Source organism: Periplaneta americana, chromosome 2 (assembly GCF_040183065.1).
Source record: "Periplaneta americana isolate PAMFEO1 chromosome 2, P.americana_PAMFEO1_priV1, whole genome shotgun sequence".
NCBI lineage: Eukaryota > Metazoa > Arthropoda > Insecta > Blattodea > Blattidae > Periplaneta > Periplaneta americana.
Window position 1 is genome coordinate 142,371,287 of NC_091118.1, and position 17,677 is coordinate 142,388,963.

The window sequence follows — 17,677 nt, forward strand, 5'->3', positions numbered from 1 at the left end:
AATCCAGCCGGATGCTGGCCTCACGCCCACATGCCGAAGCAGAGGTGGACGATCATCCAACCATAATGGCGATATCGCATGGTTAGTACTATGGTCCCCCAACAGTCATAGCTGATCTTCGTAACCGAGTTTCGCTACCTATCGTAGGTCCCCAAGTGCATCACGATGCTGGGTGAGTATCGGTCCCATATACTGGCCGAAATTTCATGAGAAAATTTCTTCCACCAAGAGTACTCGAATCGGCGTGCATTTCAGAACGGGAGTCCTAGGCAGGATGCCTTAGACTCGACGCCACGGCGCGGGACTCATGTACTATCAGGATGATATTATTATTATTATTATTATTATTATTATTATTATTATTATTATTACAGGCGCATTTAGGTTGCAATGCCTTTGGCATCTTCCGATCCTAACAAGTTATTTTTTTAATATTCTCATGTTGTTTAAGGTCTAGTTAATGTATTACATTCGTATACGTATCAATTCTTTAGACTAAAACGATGAAGTGAGACCTTAAAAGGTTACCAGGCTTAATACGTGATAGGAAGAAGAAAAATAAGTTTAATTTATTAATGATTTTCTTCGATTCTTGTCTCTTCCATTTGGACAACGCTTGATTGCATTTTTTCCGTCTGTTGTTAAATTTTTTATACATCTTTTGCTCGCATAAAACAAATAATATGAGGCTTATATTTTAACGAGTTTTCAGAACTGAAATGTTAAAATATTATTATTATTGTTATTATTATTATTGTTATTATTATTATTATTATTATTATTATTATTATTATTATAACATACACTATTTTCACTCTTGGGGAAGATTGATAAGTATTGCTCATCAATCATAAAATGTTATGGCATACCTGCAATTGACAGATGGAATGTATCTCTTTGTTTCAGGGATTGTGGACAGGAGCGACGCTTTATGGAACATGGTTGATGACATATGGTGGCAGGTGCCACCGTAGCCAGCATCACACGCCGTTACTTCTAGTTTTATTATTATCTCCATCGTATAAAAAATAAAAGAAGATTTTTTATCACCCTGGTGCAATATCTGAACTTGGCAACGTTCGTTGTTACATCGAGTTAAATTTGGCACCGCCGTTTTCACTTGCAGTATTATAGAAGTGAGTGAGAAAGAACGTGTGCGGGAAAGAGAGAGAAGGCAGGAGTGAAGGAACTTGACCTAGCAAGCGAGTGAGAGAGACAGAAAGTAATTTCAAGTACCGCGAATAGATCTTGTCGGAACAGCTAACAGATCTGATGGCAAAGCCTTCCCCGTCGGCCCGGCTCTAAACGGAGTCTGGTGAGTGACTGATGGGAAAACGGTTCGAGAGTTCTTTACTTGCTTGGCCTTGGTAGTCGAATAATAAAAAAAGTCGAAGACAAAATAAAAAAAGCTGCGTCTGAATCCAAAATAATGGTATAGAGGGAAAAAAGCCTGCAGCTCGTCTGATACACTGAAACACGTGTAAGAGATTTTTAGAATGCGAGTGATTTTGTTCAAGACTGTTCTGGAATTGAACGGTTTGCGATAAAACGTGTCTGCTTATTTTATGGGGTCGTGAAAACGAACATTTGTGACGAGGAGATAAATGAAGTTTCGTGATTGTCTTATTGCAGCTGTGAAAAGACTGTACATTCTAATAAAAGTGAACTCGTCTCGAACAGTCGAGAGGGAGACTCCATAGAAAAGACGGAGAAAAATTATTTGTATCGCAAGTACGAGTTATTTATATCGAAATTTGTCTTCAAAAGCAAAGACGTCACGTCAGAAACAAATCTGCAATCAATAATTTTAAACTACACATCGAACTTTTTTCACTGGTATAAATTTTATACGACACTTAAAAGATATTACTACTTAATCTATACTTAAAACTCTTATGCCTGTGTTGCCTAAAACACAAGCCTTCTGTAATAAATAAATCTTGTTAATACCTTATTCCTCTCTCTCTCAAAATTAAGGTACGAAGTTGTAGTGTTTGTAAGCAGTGAATCATCAGACAAAGATAAAAAAGAGTATATAATTGGTAATAAAGACGTTTACCTGAAGAAAGAAGATGAACAAAATGGTAGGAAATTATATTCTACTCTTTCTATTGGTTACCAACAATCCCGTGTCGGCATGGGTGACCTGGTATTCTTCTACCCACCACGACACCAACACCACACCCGGGGCTGGTGCTGGTGACAGCAACGAAATTAATCATCAGACAGAAGACACCACAAGTATTCCAGGTAAGTTCCCAAAATGTGCATGAAATATGTTTAATTGCGTAGTGTTCAACAATGATCGTTGATGTTACAATTTACATGGTTACAGTTAACTTCTACCTATAAATTTAACAATCTGAAAACGCCTTTAAGCAATGCAACATAGATTTAACCCCGACAAAAAGAAATAAGTAACGAAATTTGAGAGTATAAAATACAATGAAATTATGATTAAACCATAACTATGTACATGATCGACTGTAAGGTTGCATGTTGACTGCCACCACCATTCGCAATACATAGCTTAAGGCTCCATTTGTGAAGTTACTATTTAGGTGCGCACGCACGAGAAAGCAGTGAGAATTCCGATTGTCAGTCGGTGGCAGAGCAATTGCCACACTTGGCTGGACTGAATAGAAACGAATGTTGTTGCTATTAAACGAATCATTGTTCAGAAAGAATTGGAACTCCATTGGGAGGAGTAACAATTCAGCCTCGATTTAATTAAAAGTGTGTAATAAATGTGATGGTTGCAAAAACTACCACCAGTATCTGTACTCTCCAAATTCATGTTTATTGTTTATTGTTAGTAAAATAACATGTACAAAAATACAATCTTAGTTCTTCCCTGAAGGAGTAAAAACTCTTGCTCAGGGAGATATCTAAACACAAAGATAAACACAAACAAAGATAATTATTTGACACAAACTGGGTCAAGAAAGAAACAAAATTACAGGAGTAAATTAACTTTAAAAATACAATTTCAATTTTAACAATTTAAATCATACAAATATATATACATATTAAATCAATATATATTCTTTAAAAAGTAAATTCCTAACGCTATTTTTTAAATTTCTGATACTAAAATTTTCCAAATTTGGGTATTTATCAATTATTTTATTGTATAACTTTGGACCAAAGTAGGTACCATGGCTCAGAGCTGTGCTTGTGAAACACTTTGGTTCCTCTAGTCCACCGTAGTTAGACAGAGACTAAACGGAGCGGAGCGCTCCACTATGACTCGTTGCGTGCTCCGGTGTTTCCACAGATATAAGCAAGTTCACGCTCCGACTGCACTCTCTAGCTCCACAACCGGTTTTGGAGCTTACAACTCTGACACTACTGCTCTAGTCGTATAAAATCGGATGTTTTAGTTCCATATTTATGATGATACAATTTGAATTTATTACGATTTTTATGTATGAAGGTTAATAGAACAATATAATAAATCTGTTTAATTTTCAAAACATTAAAATCAGTGAACAAAAGCTCGGATGAGTAATCAATTGGTTTATTAAGGCATATTTTAATTATTGTTTTCTGAATAAGTATTAGTGGAGTGAGATTAGACATACTTGCATGTCCCCATCCTAAAATTCCATACTGGAGAATGGATTGAAATAAAGCTAAATAAATGAGACGTAAAATATTAATTGGTAAATATGACCGAAGTATAACAAATATATAAATTGTTTTACGTAATCTATTGCATAAATATGTAATATGTTTATTCCATCGTAAGTGTTGGTAATGCCTAAATACTTAACTTCTGAGGATTCCGTTAATATGGGACAGTCACAATTTTGAGGACAATCAGAATGATGAATTTTGAGCCTAAAAGAAGATTGAGGAGATTGAAGACCACTGGACCTTAGTGAAAATGGAACAAGTGGAGAGAGAAATGATTTTTGTACCATACTCATCTTACGTAGGACGATTTTTCCTCATATATACATTCTCCTTTCGTATTTGTAGGTCGTTCCTATTTTCCCCTCTTTATCTTCCTTCGGTATTTCTTTACATATTTTCTCGTATTATGAATAGGACCACATTATGCAGAAAGGAATCAACCAACATAGTACTAAAGTTGAGCAAAATTGAGTTAAGTTAAAGGAAAATAAAAATTCATAAATAAATGTATACAGTTCGTTCTCATATTTGTCAAATTCGTATTATTTGGAACACCCAAATACTGAATTCATAAACCTTATATTTTTAAAATATAATATATTTTTGTGATTTGATTCCTCTCTGCAAAATGACACACAATACAAATGGCATTCTGCAGAAACAATAATCCAACTCATATTTAGTATATGATATATATTGCTACATACAATACAAAATAAATACAATATATTACACCCGTTTCAGCAAGTTCGTGTCCGGGGGTGATTCCTATAAATGACTACAGGGTTGTTTCCGATCTCTGATAAGGAATTTAAATGACGTCATGTGCGTCAAGAATCACACCGACAGCTGAATTGTGGCGAGAGGTGACAGACCAGTAGTGAGTGATTTCATAATAAGAGTGCACGGTGTATCACAGTAGCAATGCCCAAGAAAATCGAGCCTTTTTGGGAGGGGTACATAACTCTTTCCGATGCCAAGTACAGTTACGTGAAAATCATAGGAGCCTGCAAAACACGTGGTTTCGTTATTTCCAAGAAAGGCATCTTGTGTGTACCTAATAAGACTGGAAAAGCTCGGATGGGATTAATTCCAGAGTGGAAAAGCAAGCAAATCCATCCCCCGCCACAAGTCGCCGGACCCCACGAGGTGCAACAAATTAATTCCATTCGAGCTTTACCAATCTTATTAAGTACACAGAAGATGCCTTTCTTGGAAATAACGAAACCTCGTTTATTGCAGGTTTCTTTTATTTTCACGTAATTCTATTTGGCATCGGAAAGGGTCGTAATGTACCCTTTCCAAAAAGGCTCGATTTTCTTGTGACCTACTGGTCTGTCACCTCGCGCCTCAGTTCAATAAAATTACAAAATCGGTACAATTATTACAAAACAGGGATAATTACGAAGATGAAAGTAGAGAATCAAGTGAAGAATAGAATATAAGTTGGAATGAATAAATAAGAGGGTAAAAAGGTAAAAGTATCCCCGTCACATGTCATGAAGGCACTTGGGGGCTTGGAACTAGAGCCCCATGCTTTTCATGACCTCGGCACCACGCGGAATGAATAAATAGTATATTGAAATTAAGAAAAAGAAAAAAAAAGGACAAGAATACTAAGTAATTTGCTTAATGTTTTCTTAAATTTTTTAAACTCAAAATAACCTAGGTCAGGATTTATTATCGAAATAGTGTTGTATCACCTTGGCCCGTAATTCTGGCTATGATTTATTCCAGTGGTTGTGTAACATTCAGGTTCAACTAAAGGACATATCACATTTTTCTGATAGAATAAACATACTGTTCTTTATATTACAGACCATTTTTATGATAATAGTTTAATAATGTATATTTATATGTTTGTTCAATTTGGAAAACATTAAAATCGAAATAAATCAAATTTGTTGGATAATCAATTGACTTGTTTAAACAAATTTTAATTATCCACTTCTGAAACAATATGAGCAGAGAAAGTGTAAATTTTGTTGCTCCTCCCATCCGAATATGCCATATTGTATGACATATTGAACCAAACCTAAATAAAGTAATCGCAGAATATTTGTAGGGATGTAAGAGCGAAGAATTAAAAATTTATAAATACTTTGGTCGGCGGGAAAAGGTACACAAGTAAAAAAGTCGATTTTTTTATTGTAACTTATCACATAAGTCTAGTATTTTTTTCTAATTTTTTAAATAATAAAATTTATTTTATTTTAAATTGACAAGGGTCTTACTTTAACCAACATACTGTACATGACTTTCATTATTATACTTATATTCAGTGAAGAATAAATTAAAAAGAAAGTCTCTCCGGATTTTTTTATATGTGCCTTTTCCCGCCGACCAAAGAATTGTTTTACGAAATTTGTTACACAAAGAAGAAACATGTTCATCCCACCTTAAATGCTGATCAATAATAATTCCTAAGTACTTAATTTGAGTATATTATGTTTGAACACTTTTTTGATATTCTGCCCAAGGGCAAATCTTTCACTGCAAGCTCATCATTCTCCAATCTTACCTATTTTCCGCCTTCCTCTTAGTTTCCGCATATAATAATAATAATAATAATAATAATAATAATAATAATAATAATAATAATAATAATAATGTGGGTCCCTATCACCACGGCATAGCGCGTCCTCAGGTTGCGGATCGAGGAGACGGCCTCCAGATATGGAGAGTAGCTGTGAATATATTGAATAAGCAGTCGCGGACAGCCGATGAGGGATGGTCCTCCAGCTTGGGGGTTGGGCGAAGGGCTAACAATCCATCACCGTAAAAAACAGCTTGTTACGAAACCTTCAAATAAGCCTCGGAATGGGACTGATTCTATGGCACGACCACAGCAAAGCTTATATCATCCAGTCTGCTGTCAAAAAATCTGAAAGTTAGAATTTATAAAACAGTTATATTACCGGTTGTTCTTTATGGTTGTGAAACTTGGACTCTCACTTTGAGAGAGGTACATAGGTTAAGGGTGTTTGAGAATAAGGTGCTTAGAAAAATATTTGGGGCTAAGAGGGATGAAGTTACAGGAGAATGGAGAAAGTTACACAACACAGAACTGCATGCATTGTATTCTTCACCTGACATAATTAGGAACATTAAATCCAGACGTTTGAGATTGGCAGGGCATGTAGCACATGTGGGCGAATCCAGAAATGCATATAGAGTGTTAGTTGGAGGTCGGAGGGATAAAGACCTTTGGAGAGGCCGAGGCGTAGATGGGAAGATAATATTAAAATGGATTTGAGGGAGGTGGGATATGATGATAGAGACTGGATTAATCTTGCTCAGGATAGGGACCAATGGCGGGCTTATGTGAGGGCGGCTATGAACCTCCGGGTTCCTTAAAAGCCAGTAAGTAAGTAAGTAGTAATAATAATAATAATAACAATAACAATAACAATAACAATAACAATAATAATAATAATAATAATAATAATAATAATAATAATAATAATCTATTTTTACGTTTCCGCTCTAGTGATCGTGTTCTCTTACACAAACAGGCTGTGTTGTGTATACAACAAGCTTGAGTAGAAAGAGGTTTTCTTTTCTTCTGTCTTAGACTATAATTTGTATGCAAGAACATGTAAGTTTACAACTTGAGTCTGCACTTTAAGACATGTCACTCGATATCTTGACATATTCTTTTGCATTTCACAATGAAGAACGAAGGATCTAGTGAAACAAAGAACAACAGTTTATTTATACGACTTTACTGAATGAAAGAAAAGGAAACCGGAGTTAACGTACCGACATAACTTAGAATCGTTGAATTATGTTCCAACGTTGCTATTTCTTTTTCTCTTTCCGATTTAAGTAACGACATAATCCGACAAACTGAATGGAATTAACGACACGATAAAATATACGTATAGTACATTAATGCAAGTGCATTAGAGAAGGATTTATTTTTCTGTAATACAAAAGGGAATGAAAGGACTTGAGAATGGGAAAATTATACAAAATTTGAGATTCGGAGACGTAATATGATACGAAAATGACGCCTTTTATAGAAGCTCCAGATTCTTAATGATCAACAGTGTCTGAGAAATGACACTGGGTTCACAAGTCCATTTTCACTCTGACGTTGACAAAACACTGCTATTATCACAACCACCATTAAAAACAATATATTTATCTGTAAGACCATGGAATACAATGGAATTTTCGGGTAAGGGGGAGGGGCATTACGAGCCGGCACTATTGCGCTAATTCTCAAGCTATGTACAGTAGTGGCAAAAAAAAAATCGGACCGACCCTTGTACTGATTTCAGAGCCTTTTTCACTCCAGAGCACGATAGACTCTTAACTATGACTTTCGTGGTTCGAATCCTGTCTGAGAAGGAAACTTTTTTTTGTACCGTATTCAAATTTATTCCCAATACTTTTCGATTACAGCGATATTTTACTACTTATTTAACTTATTATTCTCAGAACATGAATTGTACCAGCAATCGAAAAGTATTGGGAATAAATTTGAATAAGGAACAAAAAAAAGTTTCCTTCCCAGGCAGGATTCGAATCATGAAAGTCTTAGTTACCAGTCTATCGTGCTCTGGAGTGAACAAGGCTCTGAAATCAGCTACAAGGGTCGGTCCGGTTTTTTTGCCACTACTGTACATTCACAAACCGACAGCGGCTGACTACACTAAGGTTCGCTGCGTAGCCAGATTTCAAGCAGGCAACCCCACTCATCCCTAGGCCAGCCCCCATCGTGCGTCTCCAGTCGGCGTTCGAGGAATGCTACGGAATGATGACGAAATGGAGAGATGTTGACGGAATGATGTAAGATGCCTAATAATATGGGGAAACGGGAGAACCCTGAGAAAAACCCCAACTGCGACCTTGTCTGCTATAAGTTTCACTATGAATTTTTCAATGAAAAATTCCAGGTCTGACCGGGACCCGAACTCGGACCTCCTGCGTGGCAGACAATGTCTGACCACTCATCCACCATAGGGAACTTCTGTAAGGCTAACTACAAAGGTTTTTAGAGCACTTACATTGCCTAAAACTCTCAACATACAGCATGATTTAAAAGAAAATGTCAACCAGCGAGGGAATAGATCAGAGTGATGTTCAGAGCAGGAAAGCTCTTTGTCATTATTATTTACAATCGCTTCACAGTTCAAACAGGTCAAACATTTAACAATTAATGTGTTATACTTGCTTCCGAGCATAATAATATTAGTAAAAATAATTTATCCTCAGTACCTTTTATTGGAGCAAATACTCAAACTGTCCTCCTTTTGCATGTAAGGATATATCGGCGTGTTTTCTAATAACGATGTGCACACTGTCCTACAACCAATTTTGTTGCCTAATGTTTACTGCAGCTGCATCAATTCGTTACAACAGAACACATCTCTATGCAGCATCTGTATCGTACACCTTTTCTTTAATACAGCTCCATAAAAAGAATTCCAAAGGCGATAAGTCAGGGCGTCGTGCCGGCCAAGCCATAGTACATCCCCTCCCTATCCATTGACCTGGATAATGTTCATCCAACTGCCAACGAACAGTATGTGTGAAATGTGCCAGTGCGTCATTCAGCTGATACATGTGCTGACGCGTATTGATACATCGTCCAGCAATCCGTGCAGAGTTTCCTGAAGGAAACTGAGAAAATATTATGTGCCTCTTATTCTGTCTGCCGGCATGTATGGAGCAATTAAACTACCAACAACTATTGCAATCCAGACATTAACACTGGATCACCTTATTTGTGAATTAAATGTTTAAATTGTAACTGTGAAACGGTTGCAAAAGTAAACAAAACGACAAAGCACTTTTCTGTTCTACATATCGTTCTGATCTACCTCCTCCCCGGTTGACCTTACTTTTGAATCATCCCGTGTAAAATAATAATAATAATTAATTATTAATTTTGTACAGTATTTATAATTATAAAAAACTTAATTATAAAATCTTTAAATTAAATTCACTTAAACGTGGAGAGTAGTAACTGAGATAGTATCAATTGTAAGATATACACACATCAAAACTAGATTAAAACCAAATAAAGGTATGAGATTGGACAAGATGTGCTGCTTGAAAGTTCCCATAAGCTCAAAACCTTCGGGAAATTGTATAAAATTGAAATCAAACCATTCTAATCTCTTCTTAATATAACTAGATTAAATTGGGTCTTCGGTAAGAACATTTTAATGTGCACTATACTCAGAGGATGGTAAAAAATTTAGGATGGAATCGTTTGATCAGTTCCACTTCTTGAGTCTTAGAATTGTTCACGCTTGTGTACTACAACTTTCCTGCTTCTTGTTTGTTTACAGCGTTATCATGAAACGTTTCAAGAGCTCTTGAACTTATGAATTGCTAGATTGGTGTTCAACACAATACTGTTCATGAATGACATGATGAGGTGAGAGTATACTGTATTCTAATAATAGAATTCCCTCTCGCAGTCGTCACTTCTAGTTGATATGCACACATGGCTGTCGTAATTACAAGTTATTAATATGAGCTGAATAGCTTACTTACATGAGATCGCATCCTTTGAGATCCTTGCATGTGCTAGAACGGAAAATGTAGTATGCGCATTGCATCCAGATTTACAGACTTAATGTAATAAGGTACTGAACGAGAATTGCACGTACTTCATGCAGGAAAGCTATTGTTGTAGTTTTATGTGTGTATCCAGGCACGGACTGTAAAAATGGTTTATTCTACATTAGTATTACTAAGACACCTCTACTTGATGCCGGATATTGTCTTCGAGACAAAATACGTGTGATATGATACACTGTATAGTCAATGACGAAATCATGACAAAAGTTTCAGCTTTATTCTTGGCATTTCATGGATACTTTTGTCTGGCATTTGTTCAGATTCTTAACGAACATTAAGGGCTCCAAACACGCAAAACCTAATCTGCAGGTAAGTCTGTGCAAACTTCACCTCCTAGACTTATAGCTCACCAAGAAGACGTGAGAGATCGTTGAAGTCAATTATTTCCCACGGAAAAATGCGATCACTCGAGAAATGCAGTTCCTCTATGGTTCTGCGTTCATTTGTTCACGATCCCTTACCGCCATTTTTAAATAGTATATATGTAGTTTCGCTGTTATGCTATAACTTATTTGATTGTCCATAAGCATGGAGAAGGTTTATACATTTCTATAAATTCTAAGATAAATGCATAAGAATAGTCCCTTAAATCTGAACTTTGGTAGCTTTCCCTCATTTCTCTGCAGAGAACTGCAAAACGTAACAAAAAAATCTCTTTTTCTATGAGGAGACATGCCTGTGGATTTAGGTTTGCACTGAGGTAAGACTCCAGCGTGTGTGAGGTCCTTTAATAGGAGTATGAAAGGCGTTAAGGCTAATGTTATATTTACCAAATTTACTTCCCTTTTTCTCTGGAAATATCAAAGGTAACAAATTTCACAAAGTATAGGCTCATATCTCGTAAATTCTCCGATCTGTCTTAATCAAAATTATCATTATTTCAAAGCAAGTGGAATTCATCGGAGCTAATACGAGATCTTTCCTAAGTAACTAATCACTCGAAAAATTTAACCTTTTCCTATTTGGTTACGTGTTTGCCAGCCAGAAGTCAGATTTCTTCACGAAAAAGCGTCATTTCTATTCCGTGTGTGTGCGTGCGTGTGTGTATGTGCAGATAAACCTCGCACCATATCAGAATTGATGGAAAGGATGGTGCACACGATACAGATTGTTACTCCCAACATACTATCGAAAGTGCACGAGGAGATGGTCCGATTCTTGCATTTGTGCATTCTTCGGGGCGGCAGACATGTTGAGAACTGTGAGCCATAATTAGTGTAAGTTCACTGCATTTTATCGTAATTTGTGGGTTTTTGGCACTAACCCTAAGTTTTAAGTTTCATAGCGGTAGAAACGTGGAAACTTCTGGCTGGCAAACGCGTAACCAAATCGAGAGTAAGGTCCGGTAAAGGTTCTTATTAGCAGAGATATATAAGACAGCCAAAAATCGTAAAAATTAACCAATTTTTTTGAGTGATCAGTTACTTTTGAAAGACCCTATATACTCACAGCCTCTTTGTTTTCCAAGTGCAGTAGAATCCCATCGAGATCGAACCTCGAGCTCCATTAATCATCATCTGTCAGCTGACTGAGCTACACTTGAGGGTACTTTGAACGAGAGAAGTTTGTTTGCATAGTTGTAATTTATACCGAAGCCTGGAGGTGCGAGTTGTATCTGTATTCAATTCAATAATCCATGAGTTCAGTTAATGAGGCAGTAGTAAATCACTCCAGGTACAGCACAGGTGTTGCGCAACTCTGCAGCATAAATCATCGTGATTAGTTCTTATTCATGAGTTCTACGAATTTCGATGTGCACTCGATACTCGCAAGTGCACGGAATTAATCAAACTATTCCAGGTGCCACAATGTGAATATCAACATGACGGCGACGCTCGGACTTTCAAAGACGGCTACTTCCGATTTTCGCACTATGTGAAGCACTGAGAAATCCAGGTCACTTGAAACAATCATGTGTTCAGCACAATGCAACATTTTTCTTTTTACACCTCGTGATGGATGAAGAAGCATATTCCGAAGTTTCTGAGTACATATCAGCTCCATGTGTAGCAGTGAGCCACTTCAGACGAGGCCTCCTTTAAAAGCACTACCGTTTGTGAATAATGGATTTAAATGGAGGCCTTCAGACACAACCACAGCCACAGAATAGTGGCGCTGCAGACGCTCTGAGTTGTTGACTTCGCCGTTGATGGTGGCCAATAAAAGTGGCGCTTTCCATCGCGATGCATAGGATTAAATTGCAGGTTTCAGATAGGGCCACAGCTACACCACTATTTTAGTGGCGCATGTGTAGCGCTGCTAACGGAAGACTGTTGGGCCACCAATCCCTACACCGTCACGACAGTGTACAGGCTTAATTAGACAAATATGTTACGACAGAATAACATAGAATGACGATAATAATAATAATAATAATAATAATAATAATAATAATAATAATAATAATAATAATAATAATATAATCATACACTACTAAATACCTGGACTATGCGAATTACGAATTTATTATGTATATATTATAATATAATATATCGACCCTCCCAAGTACTAACATTGTAACCCAATTTTTTATGGGCTTGAGTTATGCTAGTTAATATGGTCTTAAATTGTTTCTTTTTCTTCCAGTACTATCATTGTAGCTCTAAACCTTCCCAATCGTATGTAAAATCTTATTGTTACTATCTGTATACACTGATTTACATAAGCATTTTAAAACTTCATTTGCTTCTCCTCAAAAATGGAAGAAAGTGAGTTACAATGTTAATACTTGTGAGGGTCGATATTATATTATATGCTTGGACTGATGCTTATTATAATGCAAATTGCGACCTAAAATTAATAAAAAATGGTTCGATTTAAATTCACTTGTAATTAATAAAGATAAAACAATAGCCATCCCATTTTCTTTAAATAATAAAGGTAATAAACCAATTTCATCTATACTACAAATTAAAATGCATAATTCTGATTGTTCCGATATAAATTGCAATTGTTCAGTTATTAAAGAAGTTGATGAGGTTAAATACTTAAGTATAATTATTGATAATCATTTAAAATGGAATAATCATATTCATTATATTTGTAATAAATTACTTAAAACATTATGTTATTTTGTCAATTAACTGTTTACATATAATTTATTTAGCATTACTTCAATCTATATTTATGTATGGTATCATACGTTGGGGTGGAACTTATAAATCCAACCTTTATCCGTTAATTTTACTACAGAAAAAAGTATTAAAAACTTATTTAAAAAGCAGAAAGATTACCCAACTGAATTGCTATTTAAACACTTCAATGTTTTCAATATTAAACAAATGTATTATTTTATTTTATTAAAATATTTTCATAGAAATTTTAATAATTTTGAAAGGTGTATAGGGTAAATTAGGGTCTGTTGGACAATCGGGCTTGTTGGACACTTTGTACTTTAACGTGTTACCTCGCCACTTGTGGGCACCACAACCTGCTAGAAGTCAATGAAGGAAGTACTACGTGGCTACTTCCGTCATTGACATTCTAGCAGAATGCGGCGAAGTATCACGTTAAACTACAAAGTGTCCAACAAGCCCGATTGTCCAACAGACCCTAATTTACCCTACATAAATATAGAACTAAAAATATGAATTCTCTGCGTTTGTGTGAACCAAAATGCAAAACCAATGCAGCTTTTTATCATAGCATAAATCAAGGTCCCAGGTTATTCAACAAATTTTATTCCAATATTATTTTAACCACGAATTCTCTCCAAATTAATAAAAAAAAATATAAAAATTTGTATTGGATTTATAGTTTGGGTTTTAACATATTAAACACTTTTTAGTCTGTATTCACTTTCAATTTTAATTTTGTTTTTGTTTGTATTAGAATCTCCTCCTGAGCACGAGTCTTACTCATTCAGGAGTGGGCTAGTTTATCTTTCTTTGTATTTATTAATTTGTATTCATCTCAGACTTACTAGCAATAAAAATAAATAAAAATATTATATTATATTATATTATATTATATTATATTATATTATATTATATTATATTATATTATATTATATTATATTATATTATATTATATTATATTATATTATATTATATTATATTATATATTATAATATAAGGAGATATGCTTTTAGCAACTTTGCTCATACGGAGAAAGAATAGAAGAAGAGTCTGGATCCATCTATTAGTTTTGGAAAGACAGAATCGAGGACTACTTCATACCTTGTTTGATGATTTACATCAGGATGATAAAAAAGATTAATTTAAAATTAAGCAAATGAAGGACGATATGGGATAAAACATATTTTTGTTTAATATTTAAGAATTCTAAAATAAATACAATAGCCAGCAAACATGAAACCATTCTTAGCACATACTTCAACCAATATACTACAAATACTCGTAGGTTACACAAAGCAGTACTGGACGCATTGTATTCTTCACCTGGCATAATTAGGAACATTAAATTCAGACTTTGAGATGGGCAGGGCATGTAGCACGTATGGGCGAATCCAGAAATGCATATAGTGTTAGTTGCAAGACCGGAGGAAAAAAGATCTTTGGGGAGGCCGAGACGTAGATGGGAGGATAATATTAAAATGGATTGAGGAAGGTGGGATATGATTGTTGAGACTGGATTAATCTTGCTTAGAATAGGGATCGATGGCGGGCTTATGTGAGGGCGACAATGAACCTCCGTGTTCCTTAAAAGCCGTAAGTAAAAGTTTGATAGGCCTTTTATAACATAATAGTGAAACGTATTTTACTTTATAGTGCCGAAGCACAGACACTAAAACGGAAACACAAAAACAAATTGTTTATTACTGAGGAAGGATAAAGTGAGATATACTCGTGTTAAAGTAAGAGAAAAAATTAAAGTGACAAAACATATTTTTCAAAGAATAGAAGAACTGAAGTTAAAATTGTATACAAGAACTCAATTAAATAAAGAAGTTTTGAACTGGAAGCAACCTAGAAGAAAGAAGCGAAGAAGGCCACAACTTCCATGGGCTGATGAAATAAGGCAAAGCGCCTGCACTGTATGCTCATACTACAAGCAATACAAATCCAGCAAGGTTCACTTTTCAGCAAGATAAAGTACTACTGGGTGTTCATTTCAAAGTGTGTCATGACGTCACTGTTGTTGGGTCACCGATTTGAAGCGAGTTTCAGCTTATATGTTAGAGAACTTGCCTATTATTTTAGGCGTTCTTCAATCTGAACTTGAGAACGTGTACGGTATAACTTGAACGTCGTAGCAACAGATGGCGGTCTGTACGGTCTGTGTGCTACCATAACCTCTTTCGAACTGTGTTTTGCGCCGGCAAGTCGTACGCAGGGTATTTGTTATCATCGGTTGCGTACGGCAACATTCCACAACACAAATCAAATGCTCCGTGTCCATGTTGACCGTCGAAGTTAAAGTCAACAAATACGTAAGTAATCGTCTTAACCCTATCCCCATATCCCGTCAGTACGTATTTCCAAACAGTTCACATTCCTGCCACTACCGGCGTTACCGTACGTATCGGTACGTACTCTTCAGAATGAACGCCGTACTTGCTAGGCAACTTCTCTGCCTCATAGGTTATACACCTGTGCGGAAGTGTAGGAAGATTGAATTCTCTAGGCTCATCGGCTAGCCACATGATGACATACAGCGAGCCATGACACACTTTGAACTGAACACCCAGTATATAATGCAGTACAGTTTTCTTTCGGTTTATTGTAATATTAAAACGCAAATGAAATCCGTAATTTTTCACGAATTCTTGTAATACTTGGAGGAAGTGTCAAATTCATGTGTCTACACCAGTATCCATCATAGGTTTCAATTTTCGACGCAAAGAAGAAAAATTGTGAAAATTTAGATTTCGCGTGATTTTCAAAGACTATTATGTACACTCTTACTACGTCATACTACTTTTGACCAATAAAACGGTACAAAAGGACGTATTTCAACCAATCATGGCTGCTTATCGCACAATTTTATCGCGTCCCTAGCATTTGTTTAATTTTATCGCGTCCCTAGCATTTGTTTAATTTTATCGCGTCTCTAGCATTTGTTTCTTTGTTTGCCAACATTTGAAACTGCGCTGGTCTGGACATCAAAAATATATATAAAATTACAAACCACTCCAGTCGATGCATTGGCATTCAAGAACAAGAACTAATAAAAATCACTGATCATACCTATCCATCTTCTGAAATCCGATTTACAAATAAATGAAGAGCACCATTCGGAAATCCTGAATAAATTGAATACACCATGTAGGCCTAAATCAACGAGTTCCACTTCTATTATGCACACGTCCAATATAACATCAATTGAACCACCAACCACATTCAAATTTGAAAATTGTATATTCAATAATCATTCCTTTTAAAATTATTCATTCGGAAATTCTGAATAAGTTGAATACACCATGTAGGCCTAAATCAACGAGTTCCACTTCTATTATGCACACGTCCAATATAACATCAATTGAACCACCAACCACATTCAAATTTGAAAATTGTACATTCAATAATTATTCCTTTTAAAATTATTCATGTTTATTTTTTATGTCATCGTCGTTAATTAAAACTTTTCTAACACTTGTGTATATTAGTTAGGTTATGTTATAGCTTCTGCTCTGAGAGGATAAAAAGAACTTCTGCTATATGATATTATGGATAGTCACGTATCAGAGATTGTTTAATATTAAGATTTATTGAATAGTAATCATTACAGTGTCTGTATAAAGACACTACTGCCATCTAGCATGCATCTAGCGTAATATTTGTAATGTTGAGATGGTACAATAATACATTTGAAGACAGTTGTATTTTCGTAAGTCAATTAATATTTTATTGTATTGGAGTACTTCGTTACTTCTAATCTTTATATACTTTCTTCTAATCGTGTAATAGTCAATTAAATCCCACTCGAGTTTTGATTTTCTCTAGATAAATCAAAACGTCTAGTGAGATTACTGTTGATAAAAACATGAATAAAAATTGAAAAATCCCAACAGATTCGTACAAACATCGCGCTTAAGGAAATGTTATGCGGGTTCTTGAAAGCACGCAGTGCAGGTGCTTTGACATCCCTGGAATAAGGGAGAACATGAAGAAGAAGAAGAGGTGCATGGAAGTTGGAAATTTTCTGGATCGAGTTTTCACGAAATCGAAAACTCTATATCACATAAATATTCCACAGATGGAATAGTAGTAATAACAGAGATATAATATTTATTATTATTATTATTATTATTATTATTATTATTATTATTATTATTATTATTATTATTTCATACGTTACTCCAAATCTTTTATTGCAGACTGTTAATGTATTAGACATTTCAAGTGTAAAATGAACTATTTTCTCTTTTTTGTTTCCTAACAAGTGCATGTTTCATTTCCAGTTGGATGGTGCCTGTTTGACCAGTCGTTCAGTTACGGGTCATGACCCTCTACCGTCATAAACAATGCCCATGCGA

At 35.4% G+C, this 17,677-nt stretch overlaps 1 protein-coding gene across 1 annotated transcript in view; it reads left to right on the forward strand.

Annotated features, from left to right (window-relative positions):
• The first annotated feature begins 1,934 nt into the window (after positions 1 to 1,934).
• LOC138694629 (uncharacterized) overlaps positions 1,935 to 17,677 on the forward strand; it is a 498,185-nt gene continuing 482,442 nt past the window's right edge. Inside the window, exon 1 of the mRNA XM_069818546.1 lies at positions 1,935 to 2,250. Within this exon, the coding sequence (XP_069674647.1) occupies positions 2,073 to 2,250 (178 nt within the window). The 5' untranslated portion in view covers positions 1,935 to 2,072. The remainder of the gene's footprint in view (positions 2,251 to 17,677) is intronic.